General features: G+C 33.8%; 1 protein-coding gene across 3 annotated transcripts in view; it reads left to right on the plus strand.

Annotated features, from left to right (window-relative positions):
* Positions 1-24068, plus strand: part of LOC138336336 (uncharacterized) — a 48391-nt gene extending 24323 nt beyond the window's left edge. For all 3 annotated transcript variants that reach the window (XM_069285792.1, XM_069285781.1, XM_069285786.1), the window contains exons 2-4: positions 17450-17916; positions 18997-19108; positions 19488-24068. In XM_069285792.1, coding sequence (XP_069141893.1) covers positions 17502-17916; positions 18997-19108; positions 19488-19671 — 711 coding nt within the window. In that variant the 5' untranslated portion in view covers positions 17450-17501 and the 3' untranslated portion in view covers positions 19672-24068. The remainder of the gene's footprint in view (positions 1-17449; positions 17917-18996; positions 19109-19487) is intronic.
* The last annotated feature ends 349 nt before the right edge of the window (positions 24069-24417 follow it).

The following is a 24417-nucleotide window of genomic DNA, read 5'->3' on the forward strand; positions in this document are numbered from 1 at the left end:
ACACATCTTACATAGAATTGGTGGTTAGACTGTCATTAGTCATTTTCTGTAGTATCATTACACATCTTACATAGAATTGGTGGTTAGACTGTCATTAGTCATTTTCTGTAGTATCATTACACATCTTACATAGAATTGGTGGTTAGACTGTCCATGTCATTTTCTGTAGTATCATTACACATCTTACATAGAATTGGTGGTTAGACTGTCCATGTCATTTTCTGTAGTATCATTACACATCTTACATAGAATTGGTGGTTAGACTGTCCATGTCATTTTCTGTAGTATCATTACACATCTTACATAGAATTGGTGGTTAGACTGTCCATGTCATTTCTGTAGTATCATTACACATCTTACATAGAATTGGTGGTAGACTGTCAAGTCATTTCTGTAGTATCATTACACATCTTACATAGAATTGGTGGTTAGACTGTCATAGTCATTTTCTGTAGTATCATTACACATCTTACATAGAATTGGTGGTTAGACTGTCATAGTCATTTTCTGTAGTATCATTACACATCTTACATAGAATTGGTGGTTAGACTGTCATGTCATTTCTGTAGTATCATTACACATCTTACATAGAATTGGTGGTTAGACTGTCATAGTCATTTCTGTAGTATCATTACAATCTTACATAGAATTGGTGGTTAGACTGTCCATGTCATTTTCTGTAGTATCATTACACATCTTACATAGAATTGGTGGTTAGACTGTCCATGTCATTTTCTGTAGTATCATTACACATCTTACATAGAATTGGTGGTTAGACTGTCCATGTCATTTTCTGTAGTATCATTACACATCTTACATAGAATTGGTGGTTAGACTGTCCATAGTCATTTTCTGTAGTATCATTACACATCTTACATAGAATTGGTGGTTAGACTGTCCATGTCATTTTCTGTAGTATCATTACACATCTTACATAGAATTGGTGGTTAGACTGTCATAAGTCATTTTCTGTAGTATCATTACACATCTTACATAGAATTGGTGGTTAGACTGTCCATGTCATTTTCTGTAGTATCATTACACATCTTACATAGAATTGGTGGTTAGACTGTCCATAGTCATTTTCTGTAGTATCATTACACATCTTACATAGAATTGGTGGTTAGACTGTCCATGTCATTTTCTGTAGTATCATTACACATCTTACATAGAATTGGTGGTTAGACTGTCCATTAGTCATTTTCTGTAGTATCATTACACATCTTACATAGAATTGGTGGTTAGACTGTCCATGTCATTTTCTGTAGTATCATTACACATCTTACATAGAATTGGTGGTTAGACTGTCCATGTCATTTTCTGTAGTATCATTACACATCTTACATAGAATTGGTGGTTAGACTGTCCATGTCATTTTCTGTAGTATCATTACACATCTTACATAGAATTGGTGGTTAGACTGTCATTAGTCATTTTCTGTAGTATCATTACACATCTTACATAGAATTGGTGGTTAGACTGTCCATGTCATTTTCTGTAGTATCATTACACATCTTACATAGAATTGGTGGTTAGACTGTCATTAGTCATTTTCTGTAGTATCATTACACATCTTACATAGAATTGGTGGTTAGACTGTCCATGTCATTTTCTGTAGTATCATTACACATCTTACATAGAATTGGTGGTTAGACTGTCCATGTCATTTTCTGTAGTATCATTACACATCTTACATAGAATTGGTGGTTAGACTGTCCATGTCATTTTCTGTAGTATCATTACACATCTTACATAGAATTGGTGGTTAGACTGTCCATGTCATTTTCTGTAGTATCATTACACATCTTACATAGAATTGGTGGTTAGACTGTCATTAGTCATTTTCTGTAGTATCATTACACATCTTACATAGAATTGGTGGTTAGACTGTCCATGTCATTTTCTGTAGTATCATTACACATCTTACATAGAATTGGTGGTTAGACTGTCATAGTCATTTTCTGTAGTATCATTACACATCTTACATAGAATTGGTGGTTAGACTGTCCATGTCATTTTCTGTAGTATCATTACACATCTTACATAGAATTGGTGGTTAGACTGTCATAAGTCATTTTCTGTAGTATCATTACACATCTTACATAGAATTGGTGGTTAGACTGTCATTAGTCATTTTCTGTAGTATCATTACACATCTTACATAGAATTGGTGGTAAGACTGTCATAAGTCATTTTCTGTAGTATCATTACACATCTTACATAGAATTGGTGGTTAGACTGTCATTAGTCATTTTCTGTAGTATCATTACACATCTTACATAGAATTGGTGGTTAGACTGTCATAAGTCATTTTCTGTAGTATCATTACACATCTTACATAGAATTGGTGGTTAGACTGTCCATGTCATTTTCTGTAGTATCATTACACATCTTACATAGAATTGGTGGTTAGACTGTCATTAGTCATTTTCTGTAGTATCATTACACATCTTACATAGAATTGGTGGTTAGACTGTCCATGTCATTTTCTGTAGTATCATTACACATCTTACATAGAATTGGTGGTTAGACTGTCATTAGTCATTTTCTGTAGTATCATTACACATCTTACATAGAATTGGTGGTTAGACTGTCCATGTCATTTTCTGTAGTATCATTACACATCTTACATAGAATTGGTGGTTAGACTGTCCATGTCATTTTCTGTAGTATCATTACACATCTTACATAGAATTGGTGGTTAGACTGTCCATGTCATTTTCTGTAGTATCATTACACATCTTACATAGAATTGGTGGTTAGACTGTCCATGTCATTTTCTGTAGTATCATTACACATCTTACATAGAATTGGTGGTTAGACTGTCCATAGTCATTTTCTGTAGTAGTATCATTACACATCTTACATAGAATTGGTGGTTAGACTGTCCATGTCATTTTCTGTAGTATCATTACACATCTTACATAGAATTGGTGGTTAGACTGTCCATGTCATTTTCTGTAGTATCATTACACATCTTACATAGAATTGGTGGTTAGACTGTCCATGTCATTTTCTGTAGTATCATTACACATCTTACATAGAATTGGTGGTTAGACTGTCCATGTCATTTTCTGTAGTATCATTACACATCTTACATAGAATTGGTGGTTAGACTGTCCATGTCATTTTCTGTAGTATCATTACACATCTTACATAGAATTGGTGGTTAGACTGTCCATGTCATCTTCTGTAGTATCATTACACATCTTACATAGAATTGGTGGTTAGGACTGTCCATGTCATTTTCTGTAGTATCATTACACATCTTACATAGAATTGGTGGTTAGACTGTCCATGTCATTTTCTGTAGTATCATTACACATCTTACATAGAATTGGTGGTTAGACTGTCCATGTCATTTTTCTGTAGTATCATTACACATCTTACATAGAATTGGTGGTTAGACTGTCCATAGTCATTTTCTGTAGTATCATTACACATCTTACATAGAATTGGTGGTTAGACTGTCCATGTCATTTTCTGTAGTATCATTACACATCTTACATAGAATTGGTGGTTAGACTGTCCATGTCATTTTCTGTAGTATCATTACACATCTTACATAGAATTGGTGGTTAGACTGTCCATGTCATTTTCTGTAGTATCATTACACATCTTACATAGAATTGGTGGTTAGACTGTCCATAGTCATTTTCTGTAGTATCATTACACATCTTACATAGAATTGGTGGTTAGACTGTCCATGTCATTTTCTGTAGTATCATTACACATCTTACATAGAATTGGTGGTTAGACTGTCCATGTCATTTTCTGTAGTATCATTACACATCTTACATAGAATTGGTGGTTAGACTGTCCATAAGTCATTTTCTGTAGTATCATTACACATCTTACATAGAATTGGTGGTTAGACTGTCCATGTCATTTTCTGTAGTATCATTACACATCTTACATAGAATTGGTGGTTAGACTGTCCATGTCATTTTCTGTAGTATCATTACACATCTTACATAGAATTGGTGGTTAGACTGTCATAGTCATTTTCTGTAGTATCATTACACATCTTACATAGAATTGGTGGTTAGACTGTCCATGTCATTTTCTGTAGTATCATTACACATCTTACATAGAATTGGTGGTTAGACTGTCATTAGTCATTTTCTGTAGTATCATTACACATCTTACATAGAATTGGTGGTTAGACTGTCCATGTCATCTTCTGTAGTATCATTACACATCTTACATAGAATTGGTGGTTAGACTGTCATAAGTCATTTTCTGTAGTATCATTACACATCTTACATAGAATTGGTGGTTAGACTGTCCATGTCATTTTCTGTAGTATCATTACACATCTTACATAGAATTGGTGGTTAGACTGTCCATAGTCATTTTCTGTAGTATCATTACACATCTTACATAGAATTGGTGGTTAGACTGTCCATGTCATTTTCTGTAGTATCATTACACATCTTACATAGAATTGGTGGTTAGACTGTCCATGTCATTTTCTGTAGTATCATTACACATCTTACATAGAATTGGTGGTTAGACTGTCCATGTCATTTTCTGTAGTATCATTACACATCTTACATAGAATTGGTGGTTAGACTGTCCATGTCATCTTCTGTAGTATCATTACACATCTTACATAGAATTGGTGGTTAGACTGTCCATGTCATTTTCTGTAGTATCATTACACATCTTACATAGAATTGGTGGTTAGACTGTCCATGTCATTTTCTGTAGTATCATTACACATCTTACATAGAATTGGTGGTTAGACTGTCCATGTCATTTTCTGTAGTATCATTACACATCTTACATAGAATTGGTGGTTAGACTGTCCATGTCATTTTCTGTAGTATCATTACACATCTTACATAGAATTGGTGGTTAGACTGTCCATAGTCATTTTCTGTAGTATCATTACACATCTTACATAGAATTGGTGGTTAGACTGTCCATGTCATTTTCTGTAGTATCATTACACATCTTACATAGAATTGGTGGTTAGACTGTCCATGTCATTTTCTGTAGTATCATTACACATCTTACATAGAATTGGTGGTTAGACTGTCCATAGTCATTTTCTGTAGTATCATTACACATCTTACATAGAATTGGTGGTTAGACTGTCCATGTCATTTTCTGTAGTATCATTACACATCTTACATAGAATTGGTGGTTAGACTGTCCATGTCATTTTCTGTAGTATCATTACACATCTTACATAGAATTGGTGGTTAGACTGTCCATGTCATTTTCTGTAGTATCATTACACATCTTACATAGAATTGGTGGTTAGACTGTCCATGTCATTTTCTGTAGTATCATTACACATCTTACATAGAATTGGTGGTTAGACTGTCCATGTCATTTTCTGTAGTATCATTACACATCTTACATAGAATTGGTGGTTAGACTGTCCATGTCATTTTCTGTAGTATCATTACACATCTTACATAGAATTGGTGGTTAGACTGTCCATGTCATTTTCTGTAGTATCATTACACATCTTACATAGAATTGGTGGTTAGACTGTCCATGTCATTTTCTGTAGTATCATTACACATCTTACATAGAATTGGTGGTTAGACTGTCCATGTCATTTTCTGTAGTATCATTACACATCTTACATAGAATTGGTGGTTAGACTGTCATTAGTCATTTTCTGTAGTATCATTACACATCTTACATAGAATTGGTGGTTAGACTGTCCATGTCATCTTCTGTAGTATCATTACACATCTTACATAGAATTGGTGGTTAGACTGTCATAAGTCATTTTCTGTAGTATCATTACACATCTTACATAGAATTGGTGGTTAGACTGTCATAAGTCATTTTCTGTAGTATCATTACACATCTTACATAGAATTGGTGGTAAGACTGTCATAAGTCATTTTCTGTAGTATCATTACACATCTTACATAGAATTGGTGGTTAGACTGTCCATGTCATCTTCTGTAGTATCATTACACATCTTACATAGAATTGGTGGTTAGACTGTCCATGTCATTTTCTGTAGTATCATTACACATCTTACATAGAGTTGGTGGTAAGACTGTCATTAGTCATTTTCTGTAGTATCATTACACATCTTACATAGAATTGGTGGTTAGACTGTCATAAGTCATTTTCTGTAGTATCATTACATATCTTACATAGAATTGGTGGTAAGACTGTCATAAGTCATTTTCTGTAGTATCATTACACATCTTACATAGAATTGGTGGTTAGACTGTCCATGTCATTTTCTGTAGTATCATTACACATCTTACATAGAATTGGTGGTTAGACTGTCCATGTCATTTTCTGTAGTATCATTACACATCTTACATAGAATTGGTGGTTAGACTGTCCATGTCATTTTCTGTAGTATCATTACACATCTTACATAGAATTGGTGGTTAGACTGTCCATGTCATTTTCTGTAGTATCATTACACATCTTACATAGAATTGGTGGTTAGACTGTCCATGTCATTTTCTGTAGTATCATTACACATCTTACATAGAATTGGTGGTAAGACTGTCATTAGTCATTTTCTGTAGTATCATTACACATCTTACATAGAATTGGTGGTTAGACTGTCCATGTCATTTTCTGTAGTATCATTACACATCTTACATAGAATTGGTGGTTAGACTGTCCATGTCATCTTCTGTAGTATCATTACACATCTTACATAGAATTGGTGGTTAGACTGTCCATGTCATCTTCTGTAGTATCATTACACATCTTACATAGAATTGGTGGTTAGACTGTCATTAGTCATTTTCTGTAGTATCATTACACATCTTACATAGAATTGGTGGTTAGACTGTCCATGTCATCTTCTGTAGTATCATTACACATCTTACATAGAATTGGTGGTTAGACTGTCCATGTCATTTTCTGTAGTATCATTACACATCTTACATAGAATTGGTGGTTAGACTGTCCATGTCATTTTCTGTAGTATCATTACACATCTTACATAGAATTGGTGGTTAGACTGTCCATGTCATTTTCTGTAGTATCATTACACATCTTACATAGAATTGGTGGTTAGACTGTCCATGTCATCTTCTGTAGTATCATTACACATCTTACATAGAATTGGTGGTTAGACTGTCCATGTCATTTTCTGTAGTATCATTACACATCTTACATAGAATTGGTGGTTAGACTGTCCATGTCATCTTCTGTAGTATCATTACACATCTTACATAGAATTGGTGGTTAGACTGTCCATGTCATTTTCTGTAGTATCATTACACATCTTACATAGAATTGGTGGTTAGACTGTCATGTCATTTTCTGTAGTATCATTACACATCTTACATAGAATTGGTGGTTAGACTGTCCATGTCATTTTCTGTAGTATCATTACACATTTACATAGAATTGGTGGTTAGACTGTCATGTCATTTTCTGTAGTATCATTACACATCTTACATAGAATTGGTGGTTAGACTGTCAGTCATTTTCTGTAGTATCATTACACATCTTACATAGAATTGGTGGTTAGACTGTCCATGTCATCTTCTGTAGTATCATTACACATCTTACATAGAATTGGTGGTTAGACTGTCCATGTCATTTTCTGTAGTATCATTACACATCTTACATAGAATTGGTGGTTAGACTGTCCATGTCATTTTCTGTAGTATCATTACACATCTTACATAGAATTGGTGGTTAGACTGTCCATGTCATTTTCTGTAGTATCATTACACATCTTACATAGAATTGGTGGTTAGACTGTCCATGTCATTTTCTGTAGTATCATTACACATCTTACATAGAATTGGTGGTTAGACTGTCCATGTCATTTTCTGTAGTATCATTACACATCTTACATAGAATTGGTGGTTAGACTGTCATAGTCATTTTCTGTAGTATCATTACACATCTTACATAGAATTGGTGGTTAGACTGTCCATGTCATTTTCTGTAGTATCATTACACATCTTACATAGAATTGGTGGTTAGACTGTCCATGTCATTTTCTGTAGTATCATTACACATCTTACATAGAATTGGTGGTTAGACTGTCATTAGTCATTTTCTGTAGTATCATTACACATCTTACATAGAATTGGTGGTTAGACTGTCCATGTCATTTTCTGTAGTATCATTACACATCTTACATAGAATTGGTGGTTAGACTGTCCATGTCATCTTCTGTAGTATCATTACACATCTTACATAGAATTGGTGGTTAGACTGTCCATGTCATTTTCTGTAGTATCATTACACATCTTACATAGAATTGGTGGTTAGACTGTCCATGTCATTTTCTGTAGTATCATTACACATCTTACATAGAATTGGTGGTTAGACTGTCCATGTCATTTTCTGTAGTATCATTACACATCTTACATAGAATTGGTGGTTAGACTGTCCATGTCATTTTCTGTAGTATCATTACACATCTTACATAGAATTGGTGGTTAGACTGTCCATGTCATTTTCTGTAGTATCATTACACATCTTACATAGAATTGGTGGTTAGACTGTCATGTCATTTTCTGTAGTATCATTACACATCTTACATAGAATTGGTGGTTAGACTGTCCATAGTCATTTTCTGTAGTATCATTACACATCTTACATAGAATTGGTGGTTAGACTGTCATAGTCATTTTCTGTAGTATCATTACACATCTTACATAGAATTGGTGGTTAGACTGTCCATGTCATTTTCTGTAGTATCATTACACATCTTACATAGAATTGGTGGTTAGACTGTCCATGTCATTTTCTGTAGTATCATTACACATCTTACATAGAATTGGTGGTTAGACTGTCCATGTCATTTTCTGTAGTATCATTACACATCTTACATAGAATTGGTGGTTAGACTGTCCATGTCATTTTCTGTAGTATCATTACACATCTTACATAGAATTGGTGGTTAGACTGTCCATGTCATTTTCTGTAGTATCATTACACATCTTACATAGAATTGGTGGTTAGACTGTCATGTCATTTCTGTAGTATCATTACACATCTTACATAGAATTGGTGGTTAGACTGTCTGTCATAGTCATTTTTTATGTCATTCATTCACACATCTTACATAGAATTGGTGGTTAGACTGTCAGTCATTTTCTGTAGTATCATTACACATCTTACATAGAATTGGTGGTTAGACTGTCCATGTCATCTTCTGTAGTATCATTACACATCTTACATAGAATTGGTGGTAAGACTGTCATTAGTCATTTTCTGTAGTATCATTACACATCTTACATAGAATTGGTGGTTAGACTGTCCATGTCATCTTCTGTAGTATCATTACACATCTTACATAGAATTGGTGGTTAGACTGTCCATGTCATTTTCTGTAGTATCATTACACATCTTACATAGAATTGGTGGTTAGACTGTCCATGTCATTTTCTGTAGTATCATTACACATCTTACATAGAATTGGTGGTTAGACTGTCCATGTCATTTTCTGTAGTATCATTACACATCTTACATAGAATTGGTGGTTAGACTGTCCATGTCATTTTCTGTAGTATCATTACACATCTTACATAGAATTGGTGGTTAGACTGTCCATGTCATCTTCTGTAGTATCATTACACATCTTACATAGAATTGGTGGTTAGACTGTCCATGTCATTTTCTGTAGTATCATTACACATCTTACATAGAATTGGTGGTTAGACTGTCCATGTCATTTTCTGTAGTATCATTACACATCTTACATAGGAATTGGTGGTTAGACTGTCCATGTCATTTTCTGTAGTATCATTACACATCTTACATAGAATTGGTGGTTAGACTGTCCATGTCATTTTCTGTAGTATCATTACACATCTTACATAGAATTGGTGGTTAGACTGTCCATGTCATTTTCTGTAGTATCATTACACATCTTACATAGAATTGGTGGTTAGACTGTCCATGTCATTTTCTGTAGTATCATTACACATCTTACATAGAATTGGTGGTTAGACTGTCCATGTCATTTTCTGTAGTATCATTACACATCTTACATAGAATTGGTGGTTAGACTGTCCATGTCATTTTCTGTAGTATCATTACACATCTTACATAGAATTGGTGGTTAGACTGTCCATGTCATTTTCTGTAGTATCATTACACATCTTACATAGAATTGGTGGTTAGACTGTCCATGTCATTTTCTGTAGTATCATTACACATCTTACATAGAATTGGTGGTTAGACTGTCATTAGTCATTTTCTGTAGTATCATTACACATCTTACATAGAATTGGTGGTTAGACTGTCCATGTCATTTTCTGTAGTATCATTACACATCTTACATAGAATTGGTGGTTAGACTGTCCATGTCATTTTCTGTAGTATCATTACACATCTTACATAGAATTGGTGGTTAGACTGTCCATGTCATTTTCTGTAGTATCATTACACATCTTACATAGAATTGGTGGTTAGACTGTCCATGTCATTTTCTGTAGTATCATTACACATCTTACATAGAATTGGTGGTTAGACTGTCCATGTCATTTTCTGTAGTATCATTACACATCTTACATAGAATTGGTGGTTAGACTGTCATAAGTCATTTTCTGTAGTATCATTACATATCTTACATAGAATTGGTGGTTAGACTGTCCATGTCATTTTCTGTAGTATCATTACACATCTTACATAGAATTGGTGGTTAGACTGTCCATGTCATTTTCTGTAGTATCATTACACATCTTACATAGAATTGGTGGTTAGACTGTCCATGTCATTTTCTGTAGTATCATTACACATCTTACATAGAATTGGTGGTTAGACTGTCATTAGTCATTTTCTGTAGTATCATTACACATCTTACATAGAATTGGTGGTTAGACTGTCATTAGTCATTTTCTGTAGTATCATTACACATCTTACATAGAATTGGTGGTTAGACTGTCCATGTCATTTTCTGTAGTATCATTACACATCTTACATAGAATTGGTGGTTAGACTGTCCATGTCATTTTCTGTAGTATCATTACACATCTTACATAGAATTGGTGGTTAGACTGTCCATGTCATTTTCTGTAGTATCATTACACATCTTACATAGAATTGGTGGTTAGACTGTCCATGTCATTTTCTGTAGTATCATTACACATCTTACATAGAATTGGTGGTTAGACTGTCATAGTCATTTTCTGTAGTATCATTACACATCTTACATAGAATTGGTGGTTAGACTGTCCATGTCATTTTCTGTAGTATCATTACACATCTTACATAGAATTGGTGGTTAGACTGTCCATGTCATTTTCTGTAGTATCATTACACATCTTACATAGAATTGGTGGTTAGACTGTCATTAGTCATTTTCTGTAGTATCATTACACATCTTACATAGAATTGGTGGTTAGACTGTCATAGTCATTTTCTGTAGTATCATTACACATCTTACATAGAATTGGTGGTTAGACTGTCCATGTCATTTTCTGTAGTATCATTACACATCTTACATAGAATTGGTGGTTAGACTGTCCATGTCATTTTCTGTAGTATCATTACATATCTTACATAGAATTGGTGGTTAGACTGTCCATGTCATTTTCTGTAGTATCATTACACATCTTACATAGAATTGGTGGTTAGACTGTCCATGTCATTTTCTGTAGTATCATTACACATCTTACATAGAATTGGTGGTTAGACTGTCCATAGTCATTTTCTGTAGTATCATTACACATCTTACATAGAATTGGTGGTTAGACTGTCCATGTCATTTTCTGTAGTATCATTACACATCTTACATAGAATTGGTGGTTAGACTGTCCATGTCATTTTCTGTAGTATCATTACACATCTTACATAGAATTGGTGGTTAGACTGTCCATGTCATTTTCTGTAGTATATCATTACACATCTTACATAGAATTGGTGGTTAGACTGTCATTAGTCATTTTCTGTAGTATCATTACACATCTTACATAGAATTGGTGGTTAGACTGTCATTAGTCATTTTCTGTAGTATCATTACACATCTTACATAGAATTGGTGGTTAGACTGTCCATGTCATTTTCTGTAGTATCATTACATATCTTACATAGAATTGGTGGTTAGACTGTCATTAGTCATTTTCTGTAGTATCATTACACATCTAACATAAAATTGGTGGTTAGACTGTCATTAGTCATTTTCTGTAGTATCATTACACATCTTACATAGAATTGGTGGTTAGACTGTCCATGTCATCTTCTGTAGTATCATTACACATCTTACATAGAATTGATGGTTAGACTGTCATTAGTCATTTTCTGTAGTATCATTACACATCTTACATAGAATTGGTGGTTAGACTGTCATTAGTCATTTTCTGTAGTATCATTACACATCTTACATAGAATTGGTGGTTAGACTGTCCATGTCATTTTCTGTAGTTAATCATTACACATCTACACATCTTACATAGAATTGGTGGTAAGACTGTCATAAGTCATTTTCTGTAGTATCATTACACATCTTACATAGAATTGGTGGTTAGACTGTCCATGTCATTTTCTGTAGTATCATTACACATCTTACATAGAATTGGTGGTTAGACTGTCCATGTCATTTTCTGTAGTATCATTTACTTACATCTGTACATAGTATCATTACATCTACAATTGGTGGTTAGACTGTCCATGTCATTTTCTGTAGTATCATGTACACATCTTACATAGAATTGGTGGTTAGACTGTCCATGTCATTTTCTGTAGTATCATTACACATCTTACATAGAATTGGTGGTTAGACTGTCCATGTCATTTTCTGTAGTATCATTACATATCTTACATAGAATTGGTGGTTAGACTGTCCATGTCATTTTCTGTAGTATCATTACATATCTTACATAGAATTGGTGGTTAGACTGTCCATGTCATTTTCTGTAGTATCATTACACATCTTACATAGAATTGGTGGTTAGACTGTCCATGTCATTTTCTGTAGTATCATTACACATCTTACATAGAATTGGTGGTTAGACCGTCATAAGTCATTTTCTGTAGTATCATTACACATCTTACATAGAATTGGTGGTTAGACTGTCCATGTCATTTTCTGTAGTATCATTACACATCTTACATAGAATTGGTGGTTAGACTGTCCATGTCATTTTCTGTAGTATCATTACACATCTTACATAGAATTGGTGGTTAGACTGTCATTAAAGTCTTTCGTAATTGCATTTAATTTTCATAATTGGAAAGTAAAACAAGATTATATATTTTTGTAGAGTCGCAAAAATTAATAGCTAAACGTTAATAATACACATGTCATCACCATCTAAATGATTAAAGTAAAATAACTAAAATGTCAATTTTAATAATGCGGGTCGTATCATTTTTCCCGCCGTTGTCCTAATTACCATGCGCTAGTTGACTTCCACTGCGCTAGACAGCAAAACAGCGAAATGAGTATTCACTGTTAACATAGTTTATGCAGGGAATTTTGCATTTGTTTGGTGTTGTTGTATGCCATCAATATTAATTTTGTTATGTTACAATTGATTTTAAGAAACTAATCTTTGGAAAGGTAGTGTGCCTTTTCCGAAACGGCTTTTAATTTTTAGCCCACCATCATCAGTCCGTCCGTCCGTTAACATTTCTTGTTATCGCTATTTCTCTGAAAGTACTGGAGGGATCATTCTCAAATTTCATATGTAGGTTCCCATGGGGCCCTTGTTTTGCATATTGCATTTTGGAACTGATCGGTCAACAAGATGGCTGCCAGGCAGCCATCTTGGATTTTGATAGTTAAAGTTTGTTATCGCTATTTTGTCAGAAAGTACTAAAGGGATCATTCTCAAATTTCATATGTAGGTTCCTCTGGGGCCCTAGTTGTGCATATTGCATTTTGGGACTGATCGGTCAACAAGATGACCGCCAGGCAGCCATCTTGGATTTTGATAGTCAAAGTTTGTTATCGCTATTTCTCAGAAAGTACCAAAGGGATCATTCTCAAATTTCATATGTAGGTTCCTCTGGGGCCCTAGTTGTGCATATTGCATTTTGGGACTGATCGGTCAACAAGATGGCCGCCAGGCAGCCATCTTGGATTTTGATAGTCAAAGTTTGTTATCGCTATTTCTCAGAAAGTACCAAAGGGATCATTCTCAAATTTCATATGTAGGTTCCTCTGGGGCCCTAGTTGTGCATACTGCATTTTGGGACTGATCGGTCAACAAGATGGCCGCCAGGCAGCCATCTTGGATTTTGATAGTTAAAGTTTGTTATCGCAATTTCTCAGAAAGTATAAATAGGATCATTCTCAAATTTCATATGTAGGTTCCTCTGGGGCTCTAGTTGTGCATATACATTATGTAGCATTTTGGGACTGATCGGTCAACAAGATGGCCGCCAGGCAGCCATCTTGGATTTTGATAGTTAAAAGTTTGTTATCGCTATTTCTCAGAAAGTACCAAAGGGATCATTCTCAAATTTCATATGTAGGACTAAGGTTCCTCTGGGGCCCTAGTTGTGCATATTGCGTGTTGGGACTGATCGGTCCACAAGATGGCTGAGCGTCTGCCATCTTGGATTTTGATAATTACCGCTATTTCTCAGAAATTACTGAAGGGATCTCTCTCAAATTCCATATATAGGTTCCCCTTGGGCCCCAGTTGTGCATAGTACCTTTTTGGACTGATTGGTCAACAAGATGGCCAACTGCCTGCCATCTTGGATTTCATTGTTGAAGTTTGTTACCGCAATTTCTCAGAAAGTACTCAAGCGATCTGTGTCAAATTTTATATGTAGTATTTTTTTAAATGTTTGAAAAGCAGGGAAAAGATCCCTCTTTCCATTGTTAGACATAGATCATTCTTTGGTGGGCACCAAGATCCCTCTGGGATCTCTTGTTTAAATGGGAATGTAAAACGAGATGAAGGTGAAATAAAATGTTCTGATACTTCAAAGTACTTCGAACTTCACATTGATAGACTAGAGTGGTGAAATAACATTGATATAATGATAGTACTTATATTTTAGATACTGATACCTTTCCTTAGACTTACATATATTACCTGTGTTAACATTGATGATAGGACTTATATTTTATATACTAATGACAGCTACCTTTCCTTACACTTACATATGTTACCTGTGTTAATTATCTGTGTTAACATTGGCGATAGTACTTATATTTTAGATACAAATGTCAGCTACCTTTCCTTACACTTACATATGTTACCTGTGTTAACATTGGTGATAGTACTTATATTTTATATTTTAGATACAAATGTCAGCTACCTTTCCTTACACTTACATATGTTACCTGTGTTAACATTGGTGATAGTACTTATATTTTAGATACAAATGTCAGCTACCTTTCCTTAGACTTACATATATTACCTGTGTTAATTATCTGTTAACATTGATAGTACTTTATTTTAGATACAAATTCAGCTACCTTCCTTACACTTACATAGTTACCTGTTAACATTGTGATAGTACTTATATTTTAGATACAAATGTCAGCTACCTTTCCTTACACTTACATATTTACCTGTGTTAATTATCTGTGTTAACATTGGTGATACTTTTTTTAGATACAAATGCAGCTACCTTTTTAGATACAAATGTGTCAGTTAACTACCTTTTTTTAGATACAAATTACTACTTACACTTATGTTACCTGTGTTAATTATCTGTGTTAACATTGATGTGATAGTACTTATATTTTAGATACAAATGACAGCTACCTTTCCTTAGACTTACATATATTACCTGTGTTAATTACCTGTGTTAACATTGGTGATAGTACTTATATTTTAGATACAAATGACAGCTACCTTTCCTTAGACTTACATATATTACCTGTGTTAATTATCTGTGTTAACATTGGTGATAGTACTTGTATTTTAGATGCTAATGACAGCTACCTTTCCTTAGACTTACTTATGTTACCTACATGTTATGAGATTGAATTGTCTCCTGTTTTAATATCTCACCACTGTATATTAAAATTATACACCGTTACCAGTGTGGTAAACATAGATTGAATTCATTTACTTTGTAATAACTTATCACACTATATTAAAATTATACACAGTTACCAATGATGAACTTGGGTTGAATTCACCCTTTTCTAACTTTGTCATTGACAAATTATATATACCGTATTCGACCCAATAAGCGCCCATGTCCCTATAAGCGCCCCTCCCCCTTTTTGAGGCCTCAATTTCAATTGCCAAGACATATATAAGGACCAAAATTACATAAAACGGTATAGATTTGCAATAATTTTGACTTATTAGCACCTTTTCATTTTTATCAGTTTTTTAAGCGCCCTGGGCGCTTATTGGGTCGAATACAGTATATATAATTATAATGAATCAAATATAAGGATTTGTTAGAGACTTAATTATCTCCCCTTAGTCAGACTTTCTGCACAAGTTATTTATATTTACAGACAGAATTACCTCCCTTGAGTCTCCTTGATGATCTACCTTAGATGGTATGAAGCATTGGTTCTCGCTTATAACTTATATAAGAGGTGTATGTATATCTTTAAAGCCAAAAGTCTGCAAAAGTTTGCAGTATTATTAAATAATCCCACTAGCTTTCTCATTGTTATGGTTTTTCCCTAGTTTTTCATGTGTATTGCAAAAAAAAAAAAAAAATGAAATAAAATAAAAATTGAATTACCTCCCCTTTATCATGGACAATACTGACATCACAAGTATTATCTTTCCAAAAACCCTTTGGTTGGAAAGAACTATATTGCTAAGCAATTTCAAATGTCCTGGTGGGAGCCATTTTGTAATTTGTGAGCTTGTGTTAGTGCAAGATGCAATGTAGCCAGACCTAAAGACCAACAGTTTTAATTAAGTTTGCTAAGCTCAGAAAAAAAGAAAATATTGAACTTTATCTCATTGTATGTTTCTGTGTTTTTAGTGTGTACTGTCATTCCGCATACTGCATTTTAATATGTTCCGTGTTCCGTCAGTTACCCTACGCATACACATAAAACGCTAATGCATGAATTAGCGAATTTCTAAATTAGTTTTCTGATAAGTATGACTGCTTGCTGGACATAAATAACCATTGCTTTCTTTAAAAAGAATAATAGTTACCCACAGTTAAATGTGGAAATATTGCAAATTATGCTCCAATGCATAAATGTTAGGTATAAGCTCTTGGTAAAACTATGAAATATTTAACCAGACTTAAACATAAAAATAAAAAGCAAATAACTTATGAAATTAAAAATAAAATCCCAATAGGTTAGAAACATAAAAATAAAACTCATTAGCTTATAACATAGAAATAAAAAGCCAATAGCCTATACACAAAAATAAAAGTTCAATAGATATACCAGGTAGTTTAGGAATTAAACTATTTACTGAAGATTTTTCCATATCTTCTGTAATGCTTTATGTATTATTATAAAAAATGCCTGGGCCCCGAGTTGTATTGAATAATAGAGCTCTACACAGATCATTTTGATAAGACTAAATCATCCACAGATTTCATATATTATATGAAAGTTATAATATTTCATTTGTAGGTGGATGTACGTTGTGTAGAGCTTCAAGACGATTACCAAGGTAGATAATTACATGGATCTCGGAGAGCAGACGAAGATGGATGACCTAGATGATATAATTGAGAAACTCATATCAGAACTAGAGGGTGATGATAGCTCATTTAAGGAGATTGTCAATCTGTCTAGGACTAATCTTCATTCTCAAAATGTCAGAAATCCCAAAGAATATTTTGATCTTCTTGAAAATAATTTGGGACGAGAAGATATGCTTGATTTTCTGACGAATGTCACTGATTTCCAGAATTTGCATATCTTATTTGGTACAAGGAGGGTAGCAGATACATTAAAGGAGTGCAAATGCAAACTTGAGGAACTTAAACAAGATTGGATGAAAAAGAACATTTTTGATTCCAATTTTATTGGAAGAGATCAAGAAATCAATGATATTATGAACACCTTCATCCAGAACAAAGACGTAAATATCACTGGTAAGTAATTTTTAACCTTCTGCTAAAAATGTTTTTACTGTAAAAAAAATCACCAGTGTCAACCTTTTTATCCCGCCTCAGACAATAATCTTGTATTCCTATTGGTTAAAATGATGTCACATGATATCTAAGATATACAATGTAGTTGTATAAGGTTAGTAGAAATTGGTTTAGGTTTGGATGATAGAGTTAAAGTTCTTTGCGCCTAAACGTCATTAGCAATTAGATGGAGGTTAAGTAATGCTTTGGACAACGGCACTCAGAGAAATGGAAACAATATGTTTGAATGACGATGCTGATGTCCACTTTCAAAAGCAAAACAAAATTGGCAATACTTATTCAGGATTATTAAACAGAAATTGACCATGACAACGTGTTTGAGTCATTCAATGAGGTGAAAAAGTTATGAGTCATTTTAGTCATACATAATGCATTTTGCAGTTATTTAAATGAAAGGGCCTTCACACAGTTTGTCAGTGACTTAAAATGGAAAAAATAATGCATCGAAAATAAACACCTATCAGACTCGGCTTTGCCTCAACCGATACTAGTTTATTTAAATATAACCATGTTTTACTTGTTAGGTCACTAACAAACTGTGTAGCTAAATAATATCTAGGGATTGGATCCAACAACATTTTTATTGCATTAAGTACCCAATAAAAGGAAATAAACTGGAATATCGGATGATTTCAGGCTTGGGATAAGATTGTGTGGGTGATTAAAAATGTATTTCTCAGTAGGATGGTTTTGATTACAAAATGATGTTTGAATCATGTGATCAACATTAGTTCCACTTTCCAGTGATTGGGATGTCATATTTTGACCAATAAATGGTCTCACAATTTCTGGAAGATAATTACAATCAGCTAACTGTGACACCATTTTTAGCTGATCATAGTGTCCAGATGCTTTTCTATTGAAAACTAATTTCCTTTGTACTATAATGGACTAATGGTAAGATGATAAAACAAAATGTGTTGAATTAGAATCTACTTGTATATGTGGTAGTAAGGTATGTTTTGAAATTTTGTTTTCCTGGGTTATCATATAAACCCCAGTACTATTCTGGAATTAAAGGTGTCAGTTTGTGGGGTGCTGGAGGTATAGGAAAGACATCCATTGGCAATGAAGTGTGTCGGCGACTTTGGGCATCAGATCGTTTTTGGGAAGTCATCAAAATAGATCTAAGGTAAAATTCATTGCATTGTTTTTGAAATTAATGTATCAAAAATATCAGTATATCTCACATTCATTTATAATGCTCTGATTGATTTAAAATTTGATCACATGACATTGAATAAGTTTGACATTTCAGTGGAGTTAAAAGGTAAGGGAAATAACTCCAGAGAAATTACCCCTTGGAAGCTCCACATGTGAACGAAAGTGGATGTCTACTGTAACTTCAACCAAAAATGGCAAATACATAAACATTGAAATGATTTAGTGAATCAGTGGTTAGACCAAATATTTTTGTTAGTAAAATAAAAACCACAGAAATGTTTTACGTGTATAACTTTGTCCATATGGACATTTATCAGTAATTAGGCTCACGATGCTTTGTGTTACAGAGGGAAGTCCTCTATGGGAGATTTGCTGAAGGACATCATTTTGGAGCTTCAGAAGAAAGATGATCAAACAATGTCAGATGAAGCTACATGTGATCTACAAAACAGCCTTAAAGATACCATGGATAGCAAGATGCAGGCCATCATCTTACAGTACCTGGGCAACATTTCGCATAGTCAGTATTGATATTTATCAAATTTTCCACAGTGAAATATAACATAAAAGTGATATACATGTACTTCACTCCAGTGAAAATATAAATTTTGATATGTTCACTGGCTTTTGACCAATTGGAATGCAGCATTGACAGTGAAATATCTTTTTGATTGTTACCTCATTAGTTTGTGCACAAGAATGACATAATAATAGCAAGTGCAAATACCTCTGTAAAATGCAATGGCAGAATGCGGAACTAGTGGTAATGGTCTTCTGTTAATGGATGTGTGACGTCTTTAATAAATAGTAATTTTTATATTTCAACATTTGTTCAGATATTTCAGTATAAATTGTATTTCAAATATAGGAGATTATTATAGTTGGTTTATATTCAGGATTTTGGAGCTAAGACTAGATAATTGGATTTGAATAGTGTTCATTAGTTCGAGTTGACCAGTGACCAGTCTTGGCATGTTCAGGGAGTAGACAGGTGACAAGCCCCTAAGTTGGCTCAGCCAGTCTAATTGTAATTAGTAAAATAAACATGTCCATTTAATTTGGGTTCTATTGTACAATGTTGACCATAGGCAAGAGTATATTAGATTATCACTGTAATGTAAGATTTTTAGGGTAACTCCGTCCACTAATTAATTGTATAGCCAATCAAAGTCTAACTTAGTATTTTTAGTAATTATTGTAATATATGGGATAATGATATAGAGTGTGTTAGTTAGTTAGAAAAAGAGTGTGGACCAGAGAGAAAGTGGTGTGCTGGCCTGTGCACCGAACCCATGGACATTAGACCAATTTTATAGTACAGGCCAGCATCCCAATATGTAATGTGTGTTAGAATGACAAGAATGGAAAATAAATACTGAAGAGGAAATCAACTATATTTTGTTAATCATCAACAAATCAAACTAGAAATTGTCATAGACAATTTGGCGGGCTTTTCACTATATTTAGTTTACAATACCGTCATTGCCAGGTAAGTTAAAAACTAGGTAATGCATGGGTTTTGAAGTTGTAACCAATAAATGACCTTGACTTTCAGCCCCGAATAAAAATGTTTTAGTGAAGATCTGCATGAAGTTAGATCAGCCGAAGAGAACTCTTTGGTTATTGTTGAGTCATTTCGACTTGCTTACCAACATATGAACAAGGGTAATCACTTATAAAGAAATATACTGTTACATAGGTTTTTAGGGGGAGTTATCTTTATTTGCGCAGATTAAGTTTGATCAGCCGAAGAGAACTCTCATCTTAATCCAATTAATATTTCCAAATTCGTTCGAGCAAATGATAACGAGATCGAATGCGCCTTAACGTCATCTGACTTGCAGTGTTGTTAAGTATATATACCCCGGTATGTATATTTAAACTCTGGACCCCTGTGACCTTGAACGTATGAAAACTCTTGTCATTTTGGTTATTGTTGAGTCATTTAAAGATTTGAACATATATGACTCATGTGACCTTGAATATGGGTTAAGGTCATTCTTATATCTGACTTCATAGCCCATCCCCTGGACATCTTATATATGAAATATAAAGATCATAGACCTTACAGAACTTCAGTAGAAAAGTTTTCAAGTTTATTGTTTAAAACAGGACCTTTAACATTTGACCCTTACCGAAAACCGGAAGTTGCCATTTTTTGTAATAACATGTAGAGAGAAAAAGTTTACGCTTAAGATTATCTGCAAAAAATATTATTGGATGAACTCTGTGAAAAGAACTGTTAGTGAGTTATAAGCATTTTTAAATTTTAAGATATGACGTCATAGCGGCCATTTTGTTTTTTTGATGAAGATGAAAGTCATATCAAACGTTAGAGAACATTAGAGGGGTCTTTTCTATAGCAATTGTAGACTATATTAGTCATTCGACAATATATAATGTTAAACATTTTGGCGGGAATTTCGCAAAGATCAAAGGAATGTTCAAAATGGCATACAGCATTAACCGGAAGTGCTACCGAAAAATAAAAGACACCAAATTCATCAGAATGACATTCTGCATCGATATGTAAAAAGAAATTTCGCAAAATCAAAAAAATAAAAATTTGTGAACTTTGACCCCATAGCGAGCTTTTTTATTTGACCTTTGACCTAATTGCTGTAATGAATGAAAGTTAGTCTATTACATGATCTACATAAAACATCAAAAATATTTGCTGTATCTTAAAGGGTTTTTGAGTTATGGCTGTTTTAAACTTTTTAGGTATGACGTCATGGCGGCCATCTTGGATTTTTGACCTACTTAAAAATGTTGCGGTCACCTCTTCAACTCATGCCATACAATATAACAATAAAGCCATTGGCATACCTCTTACCGTTTTGAAGATCTTTTGGACACAAAATAAGTGTAGAAGAATAATAATTACTTACATAATATATACTAATAATAATAAAAATACTGTTAGAGGTATCTTTATGATTCCAATTGTTCCGAAATCAGAATGATGTTTTTAGTGTTCCAGCAAAATTAATGTATTTTATTTTTCTTACTTTTTGAGAAAATCAACTTTTTATGTCGATGCAAAAATTCACTTGGAAGGTCTTTATCACTACGGTGTTGATTCCGGTTGAAAACAAGCGCTCTGACGCCCTTCGAATTTGCGAATTCAAACTCAACAAAAGTAGCGGAATAATATCAATAAACCAGATATTTTTAGCACTAAATATCGAGATTAATCAGGCATAGAACTCGATACCAGGTAATAAGAATTTCCTGTAACAGTTGCGATATGAAAATATTGCGATGTGAGTAAATAAATGATTAATTTCTTTATTCTGATTACCATTTCTAAATTTGACGATTTGATCCCGAACATTCCAATGACGTCACTTTTTAGTCCTCTATGAGCCCGGGTGATTCGACCTTGTAAGCTGACGTTTTGAAGGATTGAATAAGCACTCATTTGCGGTATTATGGTGGCAATTTGCACTCATATACAGCTTAACATAGTTTAAAATAATAGTGTTACTTTATCATGGAACATTTCATTATTTAAACGTCACTTTGACAAAAAGAAACAGTAGGCCTACGTAGGCTACAATGTAAATCTTACAGCGTTTGTGGATACAAGGCTTCGTTTAGATTCTAGTAGATGAATTTCATGAAATATGCACAAAAAACATCATTAACATGCTTCTGACACATATAATTAATGAGTTGAATTGAATATGTTTGACATTGTGTGTAAAAAATCTATTTTGGTCTTTCGCCGTCGAAAACCGATGAAACCGCGGTACTACTGGGTTGCGAGCAGCTATCGTGATTTTTTCGTGTTTATTTTTTCTTATTCATTAAAAAAGCGATCTTTGACTATCTCTGAGTCCAAAAGGTTTCGGCTATAGCATTCCTTTTTTTATATTTGAGTTGAATGCATCAAATCGGATCTGTTCCCGACATCGACTGTGCATTGTATAACATTAGGCCTACCTGTACCTGCAGTTATCGTGATTTTTCATGCAACTTAGTAGAATTTTACGATGCATACGCAGTAGAAAGATATAATCTAAAAAAGATTGTATTGTACAATTTCTCAATGCATAATATAACTTTGATATTCCATGGTATAAAATAAAAACTGTCGTTTTCTCCATATCAACGTAACACGAGCGTGTGCTTCGTCTCGGCGAAATCTAACTCATTCCTCTCAGAGGGTGTCTTTAACGACGTTCGAGCATATCAGAAAAAAAATCAATAAAATAACAAACAAAGATTATCGTATACCAGGTATATTAAAGAACAACAAAAAACTTTGTGAGTTGTGATCAATGTGTTATTATCCTTTTTTCACTTTTCTTCATGCTGAAACAACAGCTACATGCACATTACATTTACAATTTTTTATTTTTCCTATAAGGAAATACTCTATCATACAACAATGTTATCTGCTTCTTATAAAAAAATCACTGTATATGAAAAAGCATAAATCTGGTTGAGTGTTAACGTGCAGATCTTCTGATCTTTCGATTCTCACCACCGGCGGCAATTTTTTTTTTTTTTTTTTTTTTTTTTAATATATCGTGCAAACATGCCTATTCAAACTATTCACAATATCTGGCGAGGGCTACATGTACATGTAGCTCTATTACTACAGAATAAATAATTATATATCTGAGGATTTACATCGGATATATACATGGTCAGTATCTTACAGTAACTAGGCAAAGGACGTGTCCTTGAATAGACCTGTTAGTTTTATTTTGGTGTTGACACGGAAAGACGAGATGACTCCTGTCTCCTTGTTAGTTTTATTTTGGTGTTGACACGGAAAGACGAGATGACTCCTGTCTCCTGGACATTAAAACAAATCATTTATTTCAACTAGGCAAATAATAATTTGAAAATTCCATATACCGCCTGCAAGGAGACGTTCTAGGCCTATCGCTACCCACAATACACTTGATCATGGTCTTATACATATGTATTATGTAACTTTCATCGATAATTTAATCCAGATATATCTGTCTTCGACAGTTATATTTAGAATTATGAATATGTGGAAGGAACGTATGTACAAGATAAAAACAACCCATCTCAACTGCTATTCCGGGACCGTGAAATGTAATATTGGTCACCTCAGCCCAAGCACAGGGGCATGCAAATTATTCATTATGTAAAATAATTCCTATGTACGTCATGTCCACATGACTGAAAATTATATATTATGTAAATATCGGTTAGCTTGTTAACTTACATTATATATAATAATAATAATAATAAAAATACTGTAAGAGATATCTTCATAATTCCAATTGTTCT

Source organism: Argopecten irradians, chromosome 1 (assembly GCF_041381155.1).
Source record: "Argopecten irradians isolate NY chromosome 1, Ai_NY, whole genome shotgun sequence".
NCBI classification, from domain to species: Eukaryota; Metazoa; Mollusca; class Bivalvia; order Pectinida; family Pectinidae; genus Argopecten; species Argopecten irradians.